General features: G+C 35.7%; 1 protein-coding gene across 4 annotated transcripts in view; it reads left to right on the plus strand.

The window, feature by feature from the left end:
• The window catches only part of LRBA (LPS responsive beige-like anchor protein), a 725,807-nt gene that overhangs the window by 67,849 nt on the left and 630,868 nt on the right, over window positions 1-27,090 (plus strand). For all 4 annotated transcript variants that reach the window (XM_043484720.1, XM_043484733.1, XM_043484732.1 and 1 more), the window contains exons 3-9: window positions 9,765-9,996; window positions 10,207-10,307; window positions 17,856-17,951; window positions 22,020-22,141; window positions 22,230-22,356; window positions 22,962-23,081; window positions 25,089-25,235. In XM_043484720.1, coding sequence (XP_043340655.1) covers window positions 9,765-9,996; window positions 10,207-10,307; window positions 17,856-17,951; window positions 22,020-22,141; window positions 22,230-22,356; window positions 22,962-23,081; window positions 25,089-25,235 — 945 coding nt within the window. The remainder of the gene's footprint in view (window positions 1-9,764; window positions 9,997-10,206; window positions 10,308-17,855; window positions 17,952-22,019; window positions 22,142-22,229; window positions 22,357-22,961; window positions 23,082-25,088; window positions 25,236-27,090) is intronic.

Below are 27,090 nucleotides of genomic sequence, written 5' to 3' on the forward strand. Positions count from 1 at the left end.
GGAAGCCTCAGTTCCCCTCCAAGTGGGTCTGTCACAGAGCTGCTTTAGGATCCTCATGACATGGTGGCTGGTTTTCCTCAGATGAGTGATACAAGGGAAGCCGTGAAGTCCTTACTGACCTCGGCTTGGAATTCACATGTGTTATTTCTGCTGAACTCTGCGGGGACACAGAGCAGCTTTAATTTAATGTGGGAGATCATCTGTCTTGTTTGGTTTTCGAATTGAATTGTTCATGAAGGGGTAGGGGTTCATTTGATGGGTATTGGTAGCTTATATTTTCTTTTCACTTAAATTAATCTTAAGATATCTCTTTGTCTAATTATTATATTATATAAATTGTAAAAAGAAACCTATGGAAAATAAATAGGTTGTTTAAACCATTTACCTGAATATTTGAAAGACCTTCTAAATGTATGCATAAACATAGTTCTGTCATGTTATTCATAGCAGTAAACTTCAAGAACACAAATACATTATCCAGTGTTTCTCAAAAATGCTTTTGAATAATGCTATTACTGTGAAAAGCTCTTATCAAAAAAAAGGAGAAAGCAAAAAGAAATTTGTTTCATTGTCTAATAAGTTTTGGAAAGTCCATACATTGGTTATATATGTTTTTGATATTTATAATGCACAGTGACATATTAAAGCTCTGGGAATTTTATGTAATTATCTCTTGCCTTGTTTAATCCGGTGTTTCTTAGACTTACTTAATCATAGAATCTTTTTGGTTAATACTGGTTTTGTAGACGTGCCATAGTTGAGTGAAAAGTTCTAATTCTTATGAAAGGTACAATGAACAGTGAGGGAGGACAGATTATTTGCTACTTCCTAGTATATTTGGGCATTTAAAAAAAACTATAAAGATGGTTATTCATTACCTGAAAGACATGCATTTTGACTAATTTTTTATGGTGAAATTCACAAATTTTTCAGATCCTTTAGCTCACTATGTAAAGAAACTTTAGAAAACCCAACTTAAATGTTAGATTATTAATGAAGATGTAAGGAAAGCATGAGGCTAGGAGTCAGTTAATCTGGTTAGAGGTTTTGGCTGTGAATTGTCTTTTGTTTCTCTATAAATAGATGTGAAATAATTGATGCATGTGACACATGGTTCTTGTAAGGATTGCAGACGAATTTTACCATCTGAGCCACCAGGGAAGTCCCAAAGATTAGTTATATAATGGAATTGGAAATATATCTCTATAAGTGTATTCGTAATATTTATAGAAAGTATTGATGCTTCTGGGCGTTTCAACAAATACTGAAAGACAGTAAGTGGAAGGAGGAGGACAAAAACTTCAAAGGGAATTTTTGTTCAGAATATTAAACGGCTGACTGGAAATTATAGTTGTTCCTCATGGAGTTTACTTTAATTCTTTTGCATGTTTAGAATTTTATGATTATGGAAAATCTTTATAATCTTTGTTAATATTTTAGTGTAAGATGTCCAAGCCCAGACCAGTCTCACTGTGAGATTATGGTATAATTTTTTTAGTCTCACCAGGGTATTTCTGATTGTAGTATACATTACAGAATGCTAAGGATTAACAATTTCTGTTCACATCTTCTAATTTCCTTGTATTCCATGCCTTCTCCATTTGATTCTACATTGTTGTCTCTAGTCCAGGGGTCCTCGACCTCTGGAATCTAATGCCTGATGGTCTGAGGTGGAGCTGATGTAATAATAATAGAAATAAAGTGCACAATAAATGTAATGCTCTTGACTCATCCTGAAACTGTCGCTCCCCAGCCCCCACCTCTAGTCTAGTGGAAAAATTGTCTTAGACGGAACCAGTCCCTGGCGACAAAAAAATTGAGGATCGCTCTAGTTGGTGCATTATACTTTTCTCTCGCCTTCGATATAAATGAATTGAGCTTTTTTTTTTTAGAATTATTTTAAGCCTTAGGATTACTAAGACATACAGTAAAATTCATCCTTTTAGATGTATTGTTTTATTTGACAGATGAGTATATTTGGGTATCCAATACCATAATCAAAATATTGAATTTTGTGTGTGTATGTGTGTGTGTGTGGTGAATTGTCCCTTTATTCTCATCCCCTGGCAACCACTGATCTAACTTCTTTCCCTATACTTCTTTCTTTTTTAGAGTGTCATATAAGTGGAATTAAATGTAATTTCTATGTCCAGCTTCTTTGCCTTAATATAATGTTTTTGAGATTGATTCATATTACTAATGGTATTGATTGCTGTTTCTTTATTATTGCTGATGAGTATTGTAGGGCTTCTCTATACACTATATATTCCCTATACAGTATACTAGTCTATCATATAGAATGTGTATATATTGTATTATATAAATATATGCAGTATATATTCTATTGTATTGTTGTGCAATAGCTTGTTTATCCATTTACTAGTTGATGGACATTTGAATCACCAGTTTTGGGTGATTATGAATAAAACTGTAAATTTTCATGTATGGATCTTTTTTGGACAAATGCTTTTGTGAAACAGATTGAGCTTTTGCTGGGATCTTGACACTTCATTATTATATTGTTGACTGGCTACCTTATCTTTTGGAGAGAGATTAAGATAATACAAGCGAGACTTCAGATTTCTTGCTTTATGCATTGGGTTATAGTAAAAACTCCAGCTTATTTCCTTAAATTATGTAAATAATGAGTAGTAGTTAAACTTAATGGTATGTATCCTAAGGATACATTCATTAAATGTTAAACATAGTGTGAAGATTAAAAAAGGTAAAAAATACTTTTTGAAATCGTTCCTATTTTCTGGGATCATTATCTATGCTATTTGAATAGAAAAGATTGATGGAAACTAGCTGAAGAAATGATTAAACCTTCTCATATGAAAAAATTATACATGATATGATTAATATATTAGGTTAAATCATGTGACATTGTTGTTTTATAGTCAGAAACATTTGACTGGGCCACCCAGGTTTATGGTAGGCTAGAAAACTCAGAATGGTTCTTAGAAGAGATAGGTCTTAAATTGGGCCTTAAGAAAATGTTAAGGTATGGTTCTTTAAATGATACAAGAAAGTAGGAAGCCAATTGCTGAGAATAGCAAAGTTAATCTAATTTTCTAAAATGACTAACTATTCTGTAATTACTAGGACCTGAATATTTTTTTAAAAAATTATAGTTTTAGAAGGGACAAGGGAAAATCAGAGTGAATTGCTGAAATGAAAAAATTTTTAACACCCAACCCTTATTGTTGAGAGTGTTTTATAATTCATAATGAATCTTAAAATAGCAGATTTCATTGCCAGTACCTAATGGTGAGGATGTGTCTTAGACTCTTATGTTGTGTGAAATTCTTTGGATGCGAAATGACAATTTAAGGGTTGTAATTACTGTAATTCATAATGAACTTACTTTTTTTTTTTTTTAACGTATATAGTATCTAGTTCATAATAGTCTCTACTTACATCAGTAGTAGTGAGAGAAACACCTTGCTGTCTGTACTTAGAGAAATTAATATTCCAAGAGAGAGAAACATTATAATACAGGAAATTTTTTTATCTGAAAGTAGACCTGACATTATTAAAATAAGTTTTATTATGTTACTGTAGTATCTGTAGTGTTAAATTTTGTGTCAGAATTGGGACTTGTTGTGTTCTGATTCTGAGGATTCACATTATTGATGACTGTGAGAGAGGTCTCAGTTATTATAGCTGATTATACCGTCTTTCCTTCTTTTCATTGTTTACTTTTGGACTTTGTGTTGAACATGTAATTGTCTTCATACTATCCTCAATGTCTGTCAGCGTCTCTTTTGTATCTTCTGTTTCCTTCTTTCTCACTCTCCTGCCTTCTGGGACTTTGCTCAGCTGTTCTAGTTCCTTGATAGTTTATCTAACTCTTTCGGTTTTTTAACCTGTTGAGTTTTTAATTTCAATGACTGCTTATATTTTAGAAGGTCTGTTTATTTTTGTTATTTTTCAAATCTGCTGGGATATCTTACCTCTTTTCCTTCATAATCTTGTGTCTTTTTTTCTTTCTTTCTTGGAAAGTCTCAATTGCATAATTTTGTAATTATTTATAATCACATATATTTGATAATTTTATAGTTTGAAGTTCTTGAGCACTTCATGTTATTAATAGCATGTCTCCTGACTCATCCTTATGCTGTGTTGTTTTCTCTTGTGTTTTTTGATTTTGGTTTGTGAGTTTATTTTGGTCTATGAGTTCATTGGAGAGAATGCAGCTTTTTTCTAAGAGAATGTTGTGTAGGCTGTGCCCTTTTAGGTTACGTTTATGTGTCTTTATGCTAGCCGCTCTTGGAGTACCTTCATCATGGAACCATATAAAAAATTTTTTATATTGTGAAGTGTTTGAAACATGCCAAAGATACATGTGTAAAATATATAAATGTACATAAAATATAAATACATATACCTGACAGCAGATTAGTGATAGGACAGTATTAACATCTTGGAATCTTTTTATCCCCACCAGAAAAATCATCCATATCCTAATTTTGGTGTGAGCCTTTCCTTCCCCCGCCCCTTCTTAAAAAACAGTTATCTGTGTTTTTAATCTTTGAAGAGTTATTTTTGGGGGGGCCGTGCTGTGTGGCATGTGGGATCTTAGTTCCCTGACTAGGGACTGAACCTATACCTCCTGCAGTGAAAGCACTGAGTCTTAATCACTGGACCTCCAAGAAAGGCCCTTAACAATACATGTTTTATTTTTGACAGATTGAGTCCCAATCACAGAACTGTCTGTCTCTGTTAAATGAACGTGCTGAGAGGAGATAAGCTGGAGTTTCTAGGTCATGGTCTGGCTTTTTAAAGAGTTTCTATCTGCCTTACTGAAATATTTAGTAGGAAGCATCAGAAATGAACCCTAGGGAATACAGGGGTGTGACAGTTTACTAGGGCTGCGGTAGCATAGTACCAGAGATTGACTGGCTTAGACAGGAGATAGGAAATACCTAGTTAGGGACTAAACTGTGAATGTGTTCTGTCCAGTTTCTGCTATACCTGCTACATCTTTGAGAAAAAATTTAGCAAGTTTCCTGGGAAAACATGTCTTTACTTTTAAGTATTAGAATTTTCTTGTATGATAGTCTTTTCAGTTTTGAAGAGAAAAATAATTAGTTTCGGTCTATATTTGTTTCTTGGCTGTTTGAAAAAACAAGTGACTTAGGCTTAATCACGAAAAAGTGTAAAACCTTTTGTTAATAAAATCGTTGTGAAGAAAATAATCTTTGTGCCCAAATAAAGTTTTAATACAAAACTTGTGAAGGTTTATTTAGATTCTTTGACTAATATACTTTAGAATTTCTATAATCTTGTACTTTAAACTATAACCTATAGAAAGAATGTTATACCACCCTGAAGGTGGCTATAAAAATTGTTTATGAAGTTCGGGCAAAGACTAAAATATGTTGAAATGGAGAGTTTTGAAAAATGTTCTATATAGCAATGGAGACCAAATCATGCTAAAATGCAGAAAAAGACTATACATCAGTTTCCAGGCTACATTATTCAAAAAAATACAACCATAAAAAAGGTAATAAGATTACATTTTCACATTTCATGGCTAGTAAAGTGCATTAGGCTGCTCAGATATTCATAACTTACTGTGACATTTGGGAAGATTACATTTTGTAGTGCACAGCCATTACTATAGCTCAGATAATAACTAGCCAGTGCCTGGACTTGGATTATGATCCCTGCCTTTGGAAAAAAATTTGTGTTTTGAAGGTTGATCAGCTTCAGATAACTATTAAAAGGGTTAACATGACATACTGTAGACCCTGTGCGTGCTTTTTAGGTATAATAGACATGCATACATATAGTATATCAAATATGCCACATGTGTATGTACCAATTTCTGCCATCAATTTTCTCGTTGAAAGGCATATTTTACAATATTTAAAGCAATGGAGAAATACCTAAAACATCTGTCTGGATACTGCTCTTACAGTGTAAACCCAATTTAAAAGCTGGTGAAATATTTGGGTGTTTTTTTGGAAATTACTTTTCAAAAATTAATTCGGTAGCTTCTTGGAAGGGTGCATGTTGATGGTGATAAACACAGATCAAAATGAAAGATTGATGCAGGTAACAGTAAGGTGAAGGTAAGGTCATGTAAGTTAGTTGCAGCTGGGTCTCTGACCTATTTAGATCAGTGTGGAGGATATCCTAAAGTGTATGTTTACTCCAGATTCTCCCCTCGCCCTCATTCTCCATATGCTCAGTTGCCTTTTCAGAGGCAATCACCGCTTAGTTTCTTGTGTATCATTCTTAGGTATATGTTTATATCTTATACTCAAATTGTAGCCTCCTATTCACTTTTCTCCATTTTGATTATCTCAGCTAGACAGTATATTTTAGAGATGACTTTTTCTGTCAGAGCTGCCTCATTATTTTCAACGGCTAAATCATATTCCATCATATAAACACAACTTTACTAACTTTACCATGTCTTTTTGAGGGGTATTTTTTCTTCTATTTTCTATTGCATGCTGAATGAAATTCTTATATCTAACATCATTACTTAAATGTACTTGTGGAATAAATTTCTAGTTTTAAGGTAGCCATTGGTGTCTGGCTTCTGTTTAGCATAATTCTTTCTGAGATGGATTCATGTTGTTAACTTTAATCAGTAGTTCCATTGCCAAATACTTATCTCAGTTATAGCAGTTTTTAGTTTTCCTCGTTATCATCTGAAAATAATTAGAATTTAAACCCCTGTTCTGATATTTATACATGTTGCTGCCTTTGCACCGAATGTGACTTCTGTGTCTCCAGAAATATGTCAAGGGATAGTGGTGATGGTATATCTTAGTCTTATTTGTGACTTTCATGAAAATCATTCCAATATTCCTGTTTGGGCATAATGCTGACATTTTAGGTTTATTTTATTATTAAAGGAGGTCTTTAAAATTAATGAACATAGAAAGTTTGATGGAAATAGAAGATGATGATTTATCTATGCAGTATTTACAGTATATTTACACAATATACAGTATTTACAGTTCCAGGTAAAATCCATTAATGGATACTTAAAAGTAGATGAGAAACAATTTATTTGTGTAGTCTCAAAGTATTCTTTATAAGAATGCTTAATAATATGAAAATGAAAGATAATAACTTTAAAACAGAAAAAATCTGACAGATACCTCCTTGAGCACGAGATCAAATCTAACTTCACCAATAGTGGGGCATACTGACATCAGATACCATCTGAATAATATACCAATCATGTATCATCTGAAATAATAATACCCTGAGATGGACATGTGTCATCTCTATGGAATATTTTTTACCAAAAATACACAGCTTGAATTTAAACATGAAAAATCATTCACATTATAAGACCGTCTTTAAAATAGCTGGCAAATCCACTTCAAAAGTGTAAAAATCACGGAAGTCAAAGAATGCCTGTGTAACTTGTCATGGTTGGGAGAAGACTAAGGAGATGCTGATGCTGGATCAGAAAAAGGATATTAGTATGACAAGTCTTGCTATTTGAGTAAGGTCTGTAGTATTGTACCTGGTTTTGATGACTGTACTATGATGATACAATATATTCACATTAGGGTATATAGGAATTGTATACTGTTTTGCAGTTTTTTGAAAGTCTGAAGTTATTTCAGTATAAAAGTTAAGGACACATCAAGTGAAAAAAAATCACGAATAATCATAAAACCAAAAAAAAAAAAAATCCCTATTAGGAGTTCTTATGTAGCTTACAGAATTTGGGGGTTACCTTAGGGAACCAAGCATGTATACTTTATAGCTAGGACCATGTTGCTAGGAGAATTGGCCCAGTGACACCAAGGGACTCTTAGCAAAAACACAGTTGTCATCCTATGTCACATGTTGCTACTGATGATGCAAAGAATTGTACACTAAAATCTCTGCCACAGCTTTCCTAGAAGAACCAAGAGCCTTTAACACTGTGCTTGCCAAGAATTTTTATCTCCTTGCATACAGATACTGCCTCTTGATTTTCATTTTTGCATTTTTTCTTTTTCATGCTAGTGTGTATCTTTGACAGAACATGGGATACGTATTCATTCCTGGCTGTAGGGAGTTTTAATTGATTCAGTTTTAATTCTGAATCTTTTTTGCTTTTCTGAAGTAAACTCTATTTGGTCAGGTCTGTTATTCTTTGTATGAGATTTTGTTTTGTACAGTTCACTTTCTTGTAATTCTTTCCTACTTTTTGAGCTTAGGAAAGCATAATAAAAACTGCATAATAAAGAAGTGTTCAGAAGGACTGGAGTGTAGGTGAATTAAATATGTAACTATTCTTTAAAATATAGAGATCTTTAAAAAAATCTAGTAAAAAAAGATAGGCCTGGGAATTCCCTGGCAGTCTAAGGACTCTGTTTTCACTGCTGAGGATGTTGGTTTAATCCTTCGTTGAGGAACTAAGATCCCATGAGCTGCATGGCATGGCCAAAAAAAAAGTCTGCAAAGGTAATTCTAAAAGTATTTTATTTTGTTTAAACAATTGGGGTTTGTTAAAATTAAAAAACTTTCCCTCTGTAGGAGAATGCTGTGGGTGACATGGCAAGGTAGGAATAGGTCTCAGTACAGCTTTCTCTGGATGGATTTTCTAATAGCAATCTTAATGAAATAACATTTTTTTGATTACTGACTTTGAGTGTGTGTGAATTTTATGTTTAAGTTATCCTCATTATTGATAGGAGGGATCAAAATGGGTAGGTATATATAATAAACCAGAAATTTTACAAGAAAAAACCATAAATTTTGTGTTCATTTTGAGCCTTTTTCAGCTTTTCATTTTTGCTGTGAGCTCATACCTTGTATAGGTAGCAAAGGATCTTTAGGTTGTTGTGAGTAGCTTACAATGTTAACTGCTCAGTCGTGTGCAACTCTTTGAGACCCATGGACTGCAGTCTGCCAAGCTCCACTGTCCATGGAATTCTCCAGGCAAGAATAGTGCGTAGCTTGCAGATTACCTAATTCATAGACGAAACATTGAATTAGAAAGCAAGTATAGAGCTAAGTTAGTCCACTCCAGTGTTCTTGCCTGGAGAATCCCAGGGACGGGGGAGCCTGTTGGGCTGCTGTCTATGGGGTCGCACAGAGTCGGACACGACTGAAGTGACTTAGCAGCAGTAGCAGCAGCATAGAGCTATGTTAGATCTTCATTGAGGCTTTGCTGGTGGCTCAGATGGTAAAGAATCTGGCTGCAGTGAAGAAGACCCAGGTTCAATCCCTCGGTCGGGAAGATCCCCTGGAGATGAAACATTGCTTAGAAAGCAAGTATAGAGCAAAGTTAACCCACTCCAGTGTTCTTGTCTGGAGAATTGCATGGACAGAGGAGACTGGCAGGTTACAGTCTGTGGGATCACAAAGAGTGGGATACAACTGAGATCTTCATAAGTGTCAGTAGGTAGTGATTTAAGACATCCTGTATTTGTTTTTGTTGAAAATATTTCTGTTTTTATATTCTAAGTCTTGGTTGATTGTGCTATCGTAACATGAAGATTTCTTCAGAAGCTTTATTTTTTTAGAGCTGTGTGTGTATGTGTTTTAAGATCTTTTTAAAGATTCATGTTGATGTATGGCAAAAACCACAACAATATTGTAAAGTAATTAGCCTCTAATTAAAATAAATAAATTTTTTAAAAAAGATCTTTTTATTGTTGTAAGGGGTAGAGAAGAATGTATATGGGTAGTTACTTGCCAAACTAAAGCTTTGTAAGGTACTCTAGTTACACTGAAGAAATGCTAATGCTTTTAATGTTTTTTTTTCTTTCCACCCTCCCTGTCGCCCCTGGAAGTTGGTAGGAGGGCAGTTTGATTTAGAAATGAATTTCATTATTCAAGAAGGTGAGAGTATCATCTGCATGGTGGACCTACTGGAAAAATGTGATGTTACTTGCCAAGCAGAAGTCTGGAGCATGTTTACAGCCGTTCTGAAGAAAAGTATACGAAATCTTCAAATCTGCACTGAAGTAGGCCTTGTTGAAAAAGTGCTTGGGAAAATTGAAAACGTTGACAATATGATTGCAGGTATGACTTTCTGTAACACAGTGGTTGTGAGGAGATGAAGTCTGATTATTAAGTACTGTATTTTTCTTTAGTAATGTTTAAGAGATGCTGAGCATGTGACATGTACCTGGAACTTTATTGTCTAAACTCTTAAGCAAGCACTCTGTATTTTAATTCTTCAAGAAATATAAGTAGCTTAATTATTTTATTTGTTGCTTTCTTTGTTTCTAGATCTTTTAGTTGACATGTTGGGAGTGCTGGCTAGCTACAATTTGACAGTTCGAGAACTAAAGCTGTTCTTCAGTAAACTTCAAGGAGATAAAGGACGATGGGTAAACTTAAATATTCTTTGATATTTGAAAATATTCCCCTCCCCAAACATTTTAGTGGCTTTTAAGCAGTTGATATTGCTGCACAGGGGTTAAATGTCAAATTGAGTAGACGAGATCAGTCAGAATAGCATATGGACTTAGGGCTGTTTTTGCTATCACGTGACACAGTTGTGGAGTAAGAGGACTGAGTGTGCCAACAAGGTTGGTAATTCGGTCCTTCTTTGAATGGTTAATATTTCAAATATAAATTCAACATTTACTAGAGGAAAAGGCTAAGGACAGAGAAATAAAAATGGTGGGTAGCAGCACCTAGCTTCTCTATCAATCTGAGTAGTGTTAAGTGTGGCCTTTAAACTTGAACAACCCACTTAGTGAACCAAAGCCATGTGCTTTATTGATCTACCCTCCTTAGGTGTATTTTCATGGTCCTTTGCAAGGGATGGTATTGGTTAGTTCAGTTCAGTCACTCACTTGTGTCCGACTCCTTGTGACCCCATGGACTGCAGCACGCCAGGCGTCCCTGTCCATCACCAACTCCCTGAGCTTACTCAGATTCATGTCCATTGAGTTGGTGATACGATCCAACCATCTCATCCTCTGTTGTCTCCTTCTCCTCCTGCCTTCAATCTTTCCCAGCATCAGGGTCTTTTCAAATGAGTCAGTTCTTTGCATCAGGTGGCCAAAGCATTGGAGTTTCAGCTTCAGCATCAGTCTTTCCAATGAATATTCAGGACTGATTTCCCTTAGGATGGGATGGTTGGATCTCCTGGCAGTCCAAGGGACTCTAAAGAGTCTTCTCCAACACCACAGTTCAAAAGCATCAATTCTTTGGCACTCAGCTTTCTTTATGGGCCAGCTCTGACATCCATACATGACTACTGGAAAGATCATAGCTTTGACTAGACAGACCTTTGTTGGCAAAGTAATGTCTCTACTTTTTAATATGCTGTTTAGGTTAACTTCCAAGGAGTAATTGTCTTTTAATTTCATGGCTGCAATCACCAACTGCAGTGATTTTGGAGCCAAAGAAATAAAGTCTGTCACTATTTCCACTGTTTCCCCATCTATTTGCCATGAAGTGATGCGACTGGATGCTATGATCTTACTTTTCTGAATGTTGAGCTTTAAGCCAGCTTGTTTGCTCTCCTCTTTCACTTTCATCAAGAGGCTTTTTAGTTCTTCTTCATTTTCTGCCGTAAGGGTATGCAGGTCAGGAAGCAACAGTTAGAACTGGACATGGAACAACAGACTGGTTCCAAATCAGGAAAGGCTTCAACAGTACCTGCATGGAGAACTTCCAGATGTTCAAGCTGGATTTAGAAAAGGCAGAGGAACAAGAGATCAAATTGCCAACATCCGTTGGATCATTGAAAGAGTGAGAGTTTCAGAAAAACATCAACTTCTGCTTTATTGACTGTGCCAAAGCCTTTGACTGTGTGGATCACAACAAACTGTGGAAAATTCTGAAAGAGATGGGAATACCAGACCACCTGACCTGCCTCCTGAGAAATCTGTATGCAGGTCAGGAAGCAACAATTAGAACTGGACATGGAACAACAGACTGGTTCCAAATCAGGAAAGGAGTATATTGGCAAGGCTGTATATTGTCACCCTGCTTATTTAACTTCTATTCAGAGTATATCATGAGAAATGCTGGGCTGGATGAAGCACAAACTGGAATCCAGATTGCTGAGAGAAATATCAATAACCTCAGATATGCAGATGACACCACGCTTATGACAGAAAGTGAAGAACTAAAAAGCCTCTTGATGAAAGTGCATAGAAGTTAAATAAGCAGGGTGACAATATACAGCCTTGCCAATATACTCCTTTCCATCAGTCAGTCAGGCCAGTGGCTCCGTCCTGTCCCACTCTTTGCAAACCATGGACTGCAGCACGCCAGTAGTCCTTTCAGGCCACTTTCAACTTTTTTTGGTTCAGGTCTTGATTGGCTATTGCTCTTGGGCAAAGTCAGCCTTATTATTCTGGCCTCACTTTTGTAGAGCTTCTGTGAATGACCCTGAGTCTCAGACATGAGGCAAGAGGTAGTATAAGCCTGAGGTCTCTCCACAGTGCTGGTAGGGTCTCAGGGATTCCTGGCTCTGTATTAGCTCTGGGAGTTCTTTGACTTACGGCTGTTAAAATCTTGGCCACCTACTTTGTTGACTTTTAAGGTACAAATGCACAATTTGGTATTATGTCAAAGGGTCAGTGAAGATTTCTAGAGACTCTTCTTTGCATTCGTCCTTCCTCTGTAATATTCTGCTCTGACGATTCTGTCCTCCTGAGACCACCCATTTCCAGTTTCTGCCTCATTGACTCAGTGAGACTTTTAAGTTCTGTTTGATTTCCCTACCCTGTGCAATGATATGTGATATGGAAATTGACTCCAACTAGAAAATCTTGGAATATTGGTTCATTTTGTTTCCCTTTCTCAAGGATCACAGTCTTGAGCTATCTCTTTTCCATGTCTCAAGACAGTTTTAGTTGCATAAATTTTGTCCAGTTTTCTAGTTGTTTATGGTGACTTGGTAATTGTAGGTCCTATTGTGGTGTCATGTCCAGAAGAATACTGGTTTGATTTACGTTCAAATAATTTATTCTGAATATATTTCTTATATTGGTGTATAGAGAAAACTATAAGAAAACAGCAAAGAATACCAACAGACATTTATTTGCAGAGACAGAAACCCCATAATCAAATATATGCTAAATCACTAATAATTAGAGATGTTTAGATTAAAACAATATTGACATGTAAAATCAGTAGTATCAAGAATTATAGATTGGATAATAGCAAGTATAAGTGGGGGACAGAGTTATTTTTAACCTGTGAGGATGTTCACAAGCCTTTTTTTGATGTTGGTGAACTGTCAACATGTGTGTTTATCTTGGGAGAGTAGCTAGGTAAATGTATTGGATGCAGAGAATAGATTATTATATAGCAGGTAGAATTAACACATAGCATAAAATGGACTTCCCTGGTGGCTCTAGTGGTAAATAACACGCCTACCAATGCAGGAGACATTAGAGATGTGGGTTTGATCCCTGGGTCGGGTAAGTCCTCTGGAGGAGGGCATGGCAACCCACTCCAGAATTGTTGCCTGGAGAATCCCATGGACAGAGGAACCTGATGGGTTATGGACCATAGCCCATAGCCAATAATGGGCTAAGGGTCACAAAGAGTTGGATATGACTGAAGCAACTTAGCTCATTGAGTTAAATGAATAGATATCAAAAAGCAGGTAGAAAGTGAAAAATAGAATGATATATCTAACCCAGTCAGTTCAGTTGCTTGGTCATGTCTGACTCTTTGTGACCCCATGGACTTGAGCATGCCAGGCTTCCCTGTCCATCACCAACTCCTGGAGCCTGCTTAAAGTCATGTCCATCGAGTTGGTGATGCCTTCCAACCATCTCATCCTCTGTCATCCCCTTCTCCTCCTGCCCTCAATCTTTCCCAGCATCAGGGTCTTTTCCAGTGAGTCAGCTCTTCGCATCAGGTGGCCAAAGTATTGGAGTTTCAGCCTCAACATCAATTCTTCCAATGAATATTCAGGACTGATTTCCTTTAGGATGGACTGGTTGGATCTCCTTGCAGTCCAAGGGACTCTCAAGAGTCTTTTCCAACACTACAGTTCAAAAACATCAATTCTTTGGCACTTAGCTTTCTTTATGGGCCAACTCTGACATCCATACATGATTACTGGAAAAACCATAGCCTTGACTAGATGGACCTTTGTTGGCATAGTAGTCTTTGCTCTTTAATATGCTGTCTAGGTGGGTCATAACTTTTCTTCCAAGGAGCAAGTAATTTCATCATTGCAGTCACCACCTGCAGTGATTTTGGAGCCTAAGAAAATAAAGTCTTTCACTGTTTCCCCATCTATCTGCCATGAAGTGATGGGAGTGGATGCCATGATCTTTGTTTTTCGAATGTTGAGTTTTAAGCCAGCTTTTTCACTCTCCTCTTTCACTTTCATCAAGAGGCTCTTTAATTCCTCTTGGCTTTCTGCCATAATGATGTTGTCATGTGCATATCTGAGGTTATTGATATTTCTCCCTGCAGTCTTGATTCCAGCTTATACTTCATCCAGTCTGGCATTTCGCATGATGTAATCTGTATAGAAGTTAAATAAGCAAGGTGACAATATACAGTCTTGACTATATATTGATTATATTTAAAATTAAAGTATAATTTCAGTTCAGTTTAGTTCAGTCGCTCAGTCATGCCCGACTCTTTGCAACCCCATGGACAGCAGCATTCCAGGCCACCCTGTCCATCACCAACTTCCGGAGTTCACCCAGACTCATATCCATTGAGTTGGTGATGCCATCCAACTATCTCATCCTCTGTCGTCCCCTTCTCCTCCCGCCTTCAATCTTTCTCAGCATCAGGGTCTTTTCCAATGAGTCAGCTCTTCACATCAGGTGGCCAAAGTATTGGAGTTTCAGCTTCAACATCAGTCCTTCCAATGAACACCCAGGACTGATTTCCTTTAGGATGGGCTGGTTGGATCTCCTTGCAGTCCAAGGGACTCTCAAGAGTCTTCTCCAACACCACAGTTCAAAAGCATCAATTCTTTGGCACTCAGCTTTCTTTATAGTCCAACTCTGACATCCATACATGACCAGTGGAAAAACCATAGCCTTGATGAGATGGACCTTTGTTGACAAAGTAATGTCTCTGCCTTTTACTATGCTGTCTAGGTTGGTCATAACTTTCCTTCCAAGGAGTAAGCGTCTTAATTTCATGGCTGCAGTCACCATCTGTAGCGATTTTGGGGCCCCCCAAAATAAAGTCTGACACTGTTTCCAAAGTGATGGGACCGGATGCCGTGATCTTAGTTTTCTGAATGTTGAGCTTTAAGCCAACTTTTTCACTCTCCTCTTTCACTTTCATCAAGAGGCTCTTTAGTTCTTGTTCACTTTCTGCCATAAGGGTGGTGTCATCTGCATATCTGAGGTTATTGACATTTCTCCCAGCCGTCTTGATTCCAGCTTGTGCTTCATCCAGCCCAGCGTTTCTCATGATGTACTCTGAACATAAGTTAAATAAGCAGGGTGACAATATACAGCCTTGACGTACTCCTTTTCCTATTTGGAACCAATCTGTTGTTCCATGTCCAGTTCTAACTGTTGCTTCCTAACCTGCATACAGGTTTCTCAATAGGCACGTCAGGTGGTCTGGTATTCCCATCTCTTTCAGAATTATACATAAAATTTAAGTATAGATTTTACTCAAAATTTAAAAGATGTTGGGTTAGACATTTATTATCTTATATATATAACCGAACAGCTTTTAAATTTTAAGTATAATCACACAGGTACACATTTTTGAAGGTCGACATATAAAAAGATTAAGCAGGACTTACCTCCTTGCGATGTTGGGATCCCACATTCTAAAGAGCAGCTAGTCCTGTGCACTGCAACTATTACGGAAAATCTGTGTTACATTCAAAGATCCTGCACGATGCCTGATTCAGCCAAATAAACAAATATTAAAAAAACAGATTAAACACATTGAGGTTAAGAGTATAGTTATTGGGGATACAGGGGGAAAAAAGTAATGAAGTATTAATCAAACAAGAGCAGGGCTTTGCTCAGTTATTATGTAGCTTTGGTATCACATCAATGCAGTGAAAAATCCCTATATTTAACTGTGTGTCTGCCTTTTTGATTATTACTTTAGCATAGATTTTTACGTATGGAACTAGTGTATCAGTGTTTAGAGATTCTTGCAATATGAATACTAAATTATTTTCTGGGAGGCTTTCCTAGTATACAATCCCCTGGCAGCATCTGTGGAGTAATGTGCTATTCTTGTGTTCTTTTTAATTGGTTGATAAAAAAGGAAAATTTGAATAATGATTTCTATAGATGAAAATGTTATAATATTATATTTTTATTTTTGACTGTAGATTATTTTTGGTAATTTTATTTTAGAATTTACTTAAAACAATGTGATTATAGTAATTTATTATACTTTTATAATGGAACAGTGTGGGTAATTGAAAATTTCTCAATCAAGCTTAACAATGTCACTTGCCAGTTAACATTTATATGAAGGATTGCCAAACTCTTTTAGTTAGGTTTTTTTTTTTGGCTGTCCTGGGTGGGTCTTTGCTGGTGGTCGGGCTTTTACCTAGTTGTGGCGAGCAGGGGCTGTGTCCTGCTTGTGGCGAGCAGGCTTCTCACAGCAGCGGCTTCTCTTGCTGGGGAGCCCAGACTCTCGGGTGCTTGGGCTTCAGTAGTTGTGGTGCATGGACTCGGTGGTGCACGGGCCTAGCTGCTCTGTGGCCTGTGGCCTCTGCCCAGAGCAGGGATCAAGCCCATGTCTTCTGCATTGGCAGGCAGATTCTTTACCACTGGGCCACCAGGGAAGCCCCTAGATAGTTATTCATGATAATTTAGAGCAGCTACCAGATAAGATGAAGGCAAGACTGTGATTTCATTTGTAGTTTGACAGTGTTTTAAACTTTTAACTTTTAAGAGGCATGCACTACACATTATTCTATTTGCTTAAAAACTGATTTAAATTATTATCTTGTTGTCCTTTGCTTTTCCTTGTTAATGTAAATACATGTTTTTATTTTAGCTGTTGGTTGTTGAGTGTATTAGAGGAGACTTGTGGATCAAAGAGTCATTAATCAAACGAATGTGATGTTACAACTTTTATACATGCTCCATAGTAAAAACATGTTGTAGAACGAAATGTGGTAGGAAGATTTGATCTGTTTTCAGAGGTCAGGAAAGACTGCCCTGGGAAGTGACCCGTTAAGATGAGCTTAAAGGATGGATAAGATTTATTTAGTTAAGGCAGGGAACGGCTGGGAGTGGGGAATAGTCCTAGTGAGAACATTTTAAGGAGAATAGTTTGTGCTCAGGCTCTGTTATGGGTAAAAGCCATTATAGATGGAGAGCGGTTAAGCATCTTTTGGTACATGTTATGGAGTCTGGTCTTTTGTTTTAAAGGCAGTGGGAAGCTACTGGAGAGATGTATAAAGTGGAAAGTGTAGTGATTAAAAGCTTGGACTCTGGAATGAGATTGATTTCTCATCCCACTTACTACCTGTATGACCTTGGATATGTTCCCCTGCCTCAAATTCCTCCTTTGTAAAATGGGATGATGATAACCCCTAGTGTGGTTATGAGGCTAAAATATTTTCCTGTTTTTAAAATGCCTTTAACAGTGGGACTTGATAATCATTATTTTTTGGTGGGATTAGAAAGTGTTTTAAAAAGGGGTGAGAGGTGGGATGATGTAGTTTGTAATTTTAAAAGGTTGTTTTTGCTGCAACCTGGAAGAGCTTTGTGTCAAATGCTACCAGCGCATATTTATCTAGCACCTCCCACAGAACAGTGGCATAGAGTGCGTTGTTTATTTCTTTAAGATAGTTGAGAATAACCTTTTTTGGATATTATATATGCTTTTTTAGCTTATGGAGTTATTATATTGTGGCATATTCAAGTATATCTATATTAAAAGTATATATTTTTGTTCTATGGTGAGTAATGTGGTTAATGAATTGCTAATTATTTTCATAGCCTCCACATGCTGGAAAGTTGCTGTCTGTGTTAAAGCACATGCCACAGAAGTATGGTCCTGATGCCTTTTTCAACTTTCCAGGAAAGAGTGCTGCCGTAAGTAGATCTTAATGAGGAAATCGTTTGAAGTTCTTTCCTTTGCCTCCTGAAAGTATGGCCTTGTAAGCACTCTTGACAGGTCCTGTGTTGGGTGAAAACCTCTTTGCACAACCTAACTCAGTCCCTAAAACCATATTGCCTGTTCCTTTTTCCTGGCTGTTTTGGAGGTGAAGAAATAGAGGCTTTAAGAAATTAAGAAAGCTGCCCATTCACCCCTTGGGGTCTCAATGGAATAAAAACTCAATTCTTTTCAACATAAGCCATGTTTTCTTATGAATTTTTATCTCTGCATTCTGAAATAGAAATTTATGTATAGCAGTTTCACTTTTATCTTTCTTTAGTGTTACATTTCCTGATTTCTGTTTCTTTTGCACCTGATGTGTAAATTGAGAGTAACTCTGAGAAACTTTCTAGGCAAGTTTTTCTGACTTGTGAGTTTCCATATTGTATCAATCTCAGCATTCTTATAAACTGTTAGTCAGTTTACAAGTAAGACAGTTAATGTATGGCAGTAATATCTGTAATGTTTCAAAGTATTACATGATTACATTATATAATGTATATGTGTTATTTTTGGAAGCTTTTTTGCATCCTCTTTATTACATTGGTCTGCCTGTTATAAGCAAGTATTTTGAAGTTATCTTTTATTCATTTTTTATTTTTGTTCTCATAATATCCTACCTTTTATGGTGTCTATGTAGCCAGGCAATATCTACAGAAAGAAGAGCATGTTTTAAAAGAACATTTATGATATTTGAGTGTTGCACAAACATTGTACAGTTTTCTTTGGAAGATTTTATTGCTCATGTTATTTTTTCTTTCTAATTTTTCCTTAATAACTATTTTAGATTTGAAGCTTTTCAGAATAGTTTTGCTCACTTTGCATTGAGTTTATCATTTGTCTCCCAGCATAAAAAAGTATTCTTATGAGATAAAAGTATTCTTATTAGAGAAACCTTTTTTAATGCATGTTTTAACTTTATTATTTGTATTTCTTTGAGATTGTTACATGTCTGTTACCTTTTGTTGTATGTATCTTGAAATTTGGCCAGTTGAACTACACAGCTTTTGGAGTGTTCAGAGAATAGATGTTTTAAATATATTCATTGACTCATTTTATTTCACCTTAAACATAGCTTTTAAAGGGAGGTTATTCATGGGTAAATTATTTTTACCAAGCTTTCACATCCTCTACTCTCATGTTTGATTGAGAGAGAACATAGGTATACAAAGAGTATGTATTATTTTTTCCCTTAATACAACATTCATTTAAAATCAGCCTTTTGAAGTCTCAACAGTGTTATTAAATAAATTTGGCTCTATGATGTTTTTCATGTTTTATGAAATATCTTATAAAAAATGTGTATATTTCATGTCTACCTAAATGCATATGTAAAGTGTTATAACAAGAAAAGCTTTTAGTAGGATCTATTTTTTAACAGCTTTATTGAGTTACAATTCCCATATCATACATTTCTGTCGTTTAAAGTGTACATACAGTGAATAGTTGTGTTCATCTGTTTGTGCAGCTGTTATTACAATCAACTTTAGAACATTCTCATTACCGTCAGAAGGAACCCTGTACTCACGAGCAGTCACTGCACATCTCACTCCAGACTCCCTCGCCTGGGCAACTACTGTTCTACTTTTTGTTTCTTTGAATTTGTCTATTTTGGGCAATTCATGCAAATGGAATTATATGATGTCTGGAATTTTGTGGTTGGCTTTTTGCACTTAACACTACTGTTTTTAAGATCCATTAATGTTGTAGTATGTATCAGTGCTTCATTCTTTTTATTGACTAATATTCTAATATAAGAATATACCACATTTTGTTTAATTATTTTTTAAATGTACTTTTTTAGTTGAAGGATAATTGCTTTACAAAATTTTGTTGTTTTCTGTCAAACCTCAACATGAATCAGCCATAGGTGTACATATATCCTCTCCCTTTTGAACCTCCCTCCCATCTCCCTCCCCATCCCACCTAATTATTCTTTAATTAGTGGATATTTGCATTCTACTTTTTGGAAATGCTCTATGGGCTTTTATTTGCAAGTTTTTATATAGACATATGTTTTCATTTCTCTTGGAAATGAAATAGTAGGAACTGCTGAGTCATATTGTCTTATGTTCAAACCATTTGAGGTACTCCCATATTGTTTTTCCAAAGTGACTATATTTATTTTATAATCTCATTATCAGTTTAGGAGGTTTCTGGTTTCTCCACTTGCTTACCAACACTTGTTAATGTCCGTCTTTTTGATTACAGCCATCCTAGTCATGTTAAGTAACATCTTACTGTGATTTTGATTTGCATTTCCTTAATGACTGATGATGCTGAGCATCATTTCATGTTCTTACTGGCTGTTTGTGTATGTTCTTTGGAGGTGTGTCCGTTCAGATATTTTGCCCACTGAAAAACTGTATTTATTTACTATTGGATTTGTGAGAATCCTCTGTATATTCTTTTGGATATAAGTTTCTCATCAGATAAATAATTTTCAGATATTTTCTCCCATTCTCAGGCTGTCACTTTCTTGATAGTATCCTTTAAAACACAAAAGTTTTTAATTTTAATGAAGTCTAGTGCATGTATTTTTTTCTCTTGTGCATAATTAAAAAGAGTTTATCTATCTCAGGGTCATGAAGATTACTCCTATTTTTCCTCATAAAAGTTTTTCAGTTTCAGCTTTCACATTTCACAGGATTGATTTGGGGATAATATTTTGTGTATCATAGAAGGTAGTGGTCAACTTCATACTCTTGCTTGTAAATAAGAGTTTTCTCAGTGCATTTGTTCATTGAACTGTCTTGATACTCTTGTTAAAAATCAAGACCACAAATATAAGGGCTTATTTATGGGCTCTCCCTTCTACTCCGTGGATCTAGGTCTCTATCTTTATGCCAGTACCCCACAACTTTCAGTACTGTGTCTTTGTATTGTGGGTTTAACTTGGTAGTCTGTGTGATTTAGCAACTTCCCACTATTTACTTTACACGATAGTGCAGATAGGTCAGTGCTGTTTTCTTAATCAGTCCCACCCTCATCTTCCCCTGCTGTGTTCACAAGCCCATTCTGTACTATGTTCATCAGTACCATTTTTCTAGATTCCACGTATATGTGTTAATATAGTATACTTGTTTTTTCTTTCTGACTTGCTTTACTCTGTTTAAGAGACTCTGTGTTCATTAAGCTCAGTACAAATGACTCAAATTCATTCCTTTTTTATGGCTGAGTAATGTTCCATCGTACAACTGTAGTTAGTGGGAAGTTGCTAAATAACACAGGGAGACCAGTCTAGCACTCTGGGATGACTTAGAGGGGTGAAATGGGGGGAGGGGAGGGAGGGAAGGGATGTATTTCTAGTTATGACTGATTGGCAGAAACCAACACAATATTGTAAAGCAGTTTTCCACCATTTAAAAAAATAAATAAAATTTAAAAAATTGGTAATCTGGATCCTCCAACTTTGTTCTTCTTTTTCAAGTTTGTTTTGGAGATATTAGGGTCCTTGCATTATGTGCTGTGATTTTTTAAATAAAAATTTAAGCCAAGTGGTAAAATCACCTATACAGTGACTTTTGAATATAACTTTAAAATGTTATAAAAAATGTTATGAATGAATCCTCTTCAGCTTTGTATTTGCTGTTAAAAAATTACATTCTAGGCTTTTTCCTTAACTATTTTCTTTCCTTCTCCATCTTTCTCTATTACCTTATTTAACATTTCAGCAATAAATTTCCTTTGATATCACTACCTATCTCTTCTAATTGGAATCTCTTTGCATATGTTCATTGTAAGAAATGAAGCAGTAAGATTAGTGTGTCAAGCAGATCACTTGGAATGTTTCTGTTTAACTAAATTAACATCATTAATATGTATTTTGAATAATTTAGAAGTTAGTGAAAATCTTTCAGATAAAGAGACTACTTCTGCATTCTTTGATCATGATGTAGACTAATATATAGTAGAAATATATGTAGCATGTAAGGTCTCATTTTCATGATTTCAGTAACAGAATTTTTCATTGTGAGTCACTAACTCAAATTTTTTCCCTTTAGGCTATTGCATTACCTCCTATAGCCAAATGGCCATACCAGAATGGTTTTACATTTCATACCTGGCTTAGAATGGATCCTGTAAATAACATCAATGTGGATAAAGATAAACCATATTTGTATTGGTATGTATTTATGTAACTTAGTGTTGTTACTTTATTTTGAAAAATGAGAAGAATGTTTGGAGATGAAATGAAAACTTATTTTTTATAGTTTCAGAACCAGTAAAGGTCTTGGTTATTCTGCTCACTTTGTTGGGGGATGTTTAATTATAACATCAATAAAGTCAAAAGGAAAAGGCTTTCAACACTGTGTGAAATTTGATTTCAAGCCACAAAAGGTATGTGATCTTACTGTGTCATAGTTATGTTACCAACTGTTCTAACCTTCAGAATGTTGTGGTAGATCATAACTCTGTTCTTAAGCTGGTTCAGAAAATGAGGTGTAAATTGCTGGACAGTTGTTAACCTCTCTGGATTTGGACAATGAAAAGAGTGAATATTTAGCTATTTCTAGAGTTTACAGGGAAATACAAGTGGAAAGATACGTATTTGCTTTTCTACCTTAAAATTTAGAAATTAATGAATGGTTTATTAACAAAATGAACATCTATATGTAGATCAGTAAATAGATAAAACAAATATGACAAAATGTGGACAGTTGTGGGATGGTGAGAGAGTTTCTATTAAGCTTTTTACCTTTGAAAAATTTTCATAATGAAAAGTTAGAAAAATAATTTCATGGGTAAGCCATTATTTGTTGAGAGCATTCCCTTGAATCAATATTGTTCCAGGGGTAGAATATTTAATTTAATAAAAGTAGTCTTATTTTAGTTTTAGATTTCACTGTAATTTAGCGTTTGATTTTTGCTTGTTTTTATCAACGTGGTTGAATTGTTGGAAAAATCATTATCTTTTTTTTTTTTAAACTGTTTTGCTTATCCAGTGGTATATGGTAACTGTAGTGCACATTTATAACCGGTGGAAGAACAGTGAGCTTCGATGTTATGTGAACGGTGAACTTGCTTCCTATGGAGAGATAACATGGTTTGTCAACACGAGTGATGTAAGTAGTGTGAGAAAGCTACATTGAAATAAGAAAAATATATTTTACATTGAATATAAATTTTATAACAATGCAGTGGTGGATTTTTTATAATTGTAGTTTGGCTAACAGTTTATTAAGAGAGTGGAAATGTGCTAATGTGTCACATAAGATATTACTCAGTCCTTGTTATAAAATTGTTCTGGATAGGGTAGAGACAACGATTCATAGGTAACAGTGAGTATATCCTGAAAGTATTTGTGTCATTGGTCCATTGATCAAATTAAACCTCGGAGCTTTACTGCAGGGTTCTGATCATTTTTATGAATGAGTTAGGTGAAGTTGGCTTACAAATTTTCCATTTAATTCATAGCTGCTATAGATAACTGTTTTTTTTAATAATATTTTCAGAATTCAAAAAGAGATCCACAGGTTAGAATTATATTCAAAGTGTTCTCCCTGCCTCCCACATTACATTTTTAATAGAAACCTTGAAAAATTACAGATCAGGAAAATGAATACAAACTTGCAACACCCATTCACCATTAACTCCTATTATCCTAATCTACACATATTTACATATTTTGAAATGCTAACCTTAAGAGCTTGGGTTGTTAGACTTAGGTTTGAATCCCTTCCTGACTATATGGCTTAATTTATTAGGCCTAAGTTTTCTCTCTTGTGTGTGTGTGCTCAGTCGCTCAGTTCTGTCTGATTTTTTGCGACCCCCTGAACTGTAGCCTGCCTGCACAGGCTTCTGTGTCCATGGAATTTTCCAGGCAAGAATACTGGAATGGGTTGCCATTTCCTACTCTAGGGGATCTTCCCAACCCAGGTATTGAACCCATGTCTCCTGAACTCCTGTGTTGCAGGTGATTATTGCTGTGCTCTCTGGGAAGCCCTTTGCTCCATCTAAAAAGGGTGTAAAATAGTACCTGTCTCAGAATGTCGATTAAATGAGCTGCTGTTCAGAAATCCATTAGAAGAGTGACTTATAGAGAATAAGTGCTCAATAAATGTTAACTCTTAATTTTTTTAAAATTAGAAATCAAATATGTATATTGCCTTTCAACCTGTTTTTTTTTTCCTTACGTTAATCTTTGGTGAGCATTGCAGTCATTGTAATAAATACCTTTATTTTACTTTCTATAAACTTGCAAGATAAGTCCTATTGTAATCTTTACAGGTGAAACTGAGCACAGAGAGGTTAAGGAATTTGCTAAAATCAGCAGCATGGGAATCAGTTATTTGATCTAGGTGGTTTGTCTTCATTATCCAAGTGTTAAAAACTTTTTATATTCCTTAAACATACACATATTTTCAACAGCCTTCCTAATAGTTTCATGGTATAAAATCCTTTTAGATAGATATCAAATATTTCTTTTCCTTCTTGTTGTATAGATGTAAACATATGTGTGATCTCTGTAACCTGGATGTTACTAAGAGAAATTTTTTATGTAAATAAGAAGAGCATACACCTGTTTTTCTGAATTTACACGTTCCTTTTGAGAGATTGCATCTACTCCCATGACTTAACCTATTATTTGTATCTTGATGTCTACAAAAACTATCTTTACAGTCTTAGATTCTAACCATAGAGAACCCTGTTGGCAATTGCTTCTTCACCCATATCAGTTTACAGAAAAGACACATTCATTTCATGGCTCAAAGTTAGATCATGATTTTGCTGGTTGCTCCAAAGCCTGCTCTGCTGTCTGGTTCTTTGGTTGACCAAGTATGAACCTGCAGAGTCCATGATGATTTTTCTGACTCCATTTCCTACATCCATTTTGTCGTCAAGTTTTGTCTATTGTACTTTGGAGAACTTGCCTTTTTTTCTGTGATGTCTTTCCTGATCTCTACACCAAATGGGAATGAATGAAGTGAAATGTTAAATGAAATTTTAATCTAATCAGATTATATTTTAGAAAGGACAAAATATTTATACTAGTATAGGTTGTTATTAATTCTGGAGGAGACAATTTTTTTTGTTTTTTCTCTAATAAAATTTTCTGTTTTCTTTCACAGACCTTTGACAAGTGTTTCCTGGGCTCATCAGAAACAGCAGATGCTAACAGGGTATTCTGTGGTCAGATGACTGCGGTTTACCTTTTCAGTGAAGCTCTTAACGCCGCTCAGATTTTTGCTATTTATCAGTTGGGCCTGGGATATAAGGTACTTTACTTGATGTTCACTGCTTAATCAGTGTTAGTTGAGCTTGATTTATAGATGGGTGATGCATGTGGCAGCTTACAACGAGGATTAATAAACTGTATGTGAGAATAACCAAGGGTACCACAAGGAAATCTCAGGAGTCCAAAGCACATTTTAACGTTTTACGGGAAGCATAATATACTTGCTATATATGGGGCACTGTGCAGACCACTAGCTCAGTTTCAACTTTAGCTTATGCTGCATTTCCTTTGTTGTTACCATATTTTTGAAGAGCTAAGTTTTTAATAGTTGCTGTGATAAAAAGCAAGGCCAAATTTGTCTGTTACTCCAGGTATCTCTTGACTTCCTACTTTTGCATTCCAGTCTTCTGTGATGAAAAGGGCATCTTTTTGGGTGTTAGTTCTAGAAGGTATTGTAGGTCTTGTAGAACCGTTCAACTTCAGCTTCTTCAGCATTACTGGTCAGGGCATAGACTTGGATTACTGTGACAGTGAATGGTTTGCTTTGGAAATGAACAGAGATCATTGTCATTTTTGAGATTGCACCGAAGTACTGCATTTTGGACTCTTGTTGACTGTGAGGGCTACTCCATTTCTTCTAAGGGATTGTTGCTCACAATAGTAGATATAATCATCTGAATTAAATTCGCCCATTCCAGTCCATTTTAGTTTGCTGATTCCTAAAATGTCGACGTTCACTCTTGCCATCTCCTGTTTGACCACTTCCAATTTGCCTTGATTCATGGACCTAACATTCCAGGTTCCTATGCAATATTGCTCTTTACAGCATCGGACCTTGCTTCCATCACCAGTCACATCCACAACTGGGTGTTGTTTTTGCTTTGTCTCCGTCTCTTCATTCTTTCTCGAGTTACTTCTCCACTGATCTCCAGTAGCATATTGGGCACCTACCGACGTGGGGAGTTCATCTTTCAGTGTCCTATCTTTTTGCCTTTTCATACTGTTCATGGGGTTCTCAAGGCAGAATACTGAATTGGTTTACCATTCCCTTCTCCAGTGGACCATGTTTTGTCAGGTCTATGATTTAATGTTTCACTTATTTCTGCTATTGGTTTATTGTTTTTTTTTTAAATGTTCTTTCCATTTTTATGTATTTTGCTTTTTTTCCCAATAAGTGGCTTTGTGAGTAAATTTTTTTAATAAAAAACGAATCCCTTTATGTCTTTCTATCTTGTAATAAGGGTAGATAGCAGTGACATGTTGGTCTTTTTCCTTCCCCATCTTGGATATACTTAAATTGCTCTGCAGACTAGGAAGGGAAGAGAGTGAAAGATAAAAGACATCATGAGGGGGAATAAGGAGAAGAGGAGAGAAACCTAGAGGAGACAGGTCTGGGAGGTCTACCCATGTTGTAGGATGCATTAATATTTCATTCCTTTTTTTCCATAAATAATATTGTGTAGGTGTATCGCATTTTATTTATTCATTGTCAGTCGATGGACATTGGGCTGTGTCCATCTTTTGACTGTTATGAGTAATGCTGCTGTGACCCCTTCTGTACGAGCTTTTATGTGCACACACGTTTTTATTTTTCTTGGGTTTGGTCCTAGAGTGGACTTGGTAACTCTACATTTAACTATTTGAGAAACTTTTAGATTGCTTTCCAACATGGCCACATAATTTTACATTCTCTCAGCTATGTATGAGGATTTTGATTTCATCATATTCTCTCCAACAACTGTTATTATCTGACTCTTATAGCCATTTTAGTGAGTTTGAAATGCTGTCCCATTGTGGTTTGGTTTTGATTTGCCATTTGCTCATGACTAATTATGTTGAATGTATTTTTGTGTGCTTATATGCTACTCTGTGTCTTATTTTGAGAAATGTTTATT

This window comes from Cervus canadensis, chromosome 1, assembly GCF_019320065.1.
Source record: "Cervus canadensis isolate Bull #8, Minnesota chromosome 1, ASM1932006v1, whole genome shotgun sequence".
Classification (NCBI taxonomy): domain Eukaryota; kingdom Metazoa; phylum Chordata; class Mammalia; order Artiodactyla; family Cervidae; genus Cervus; species Cervus canadensis.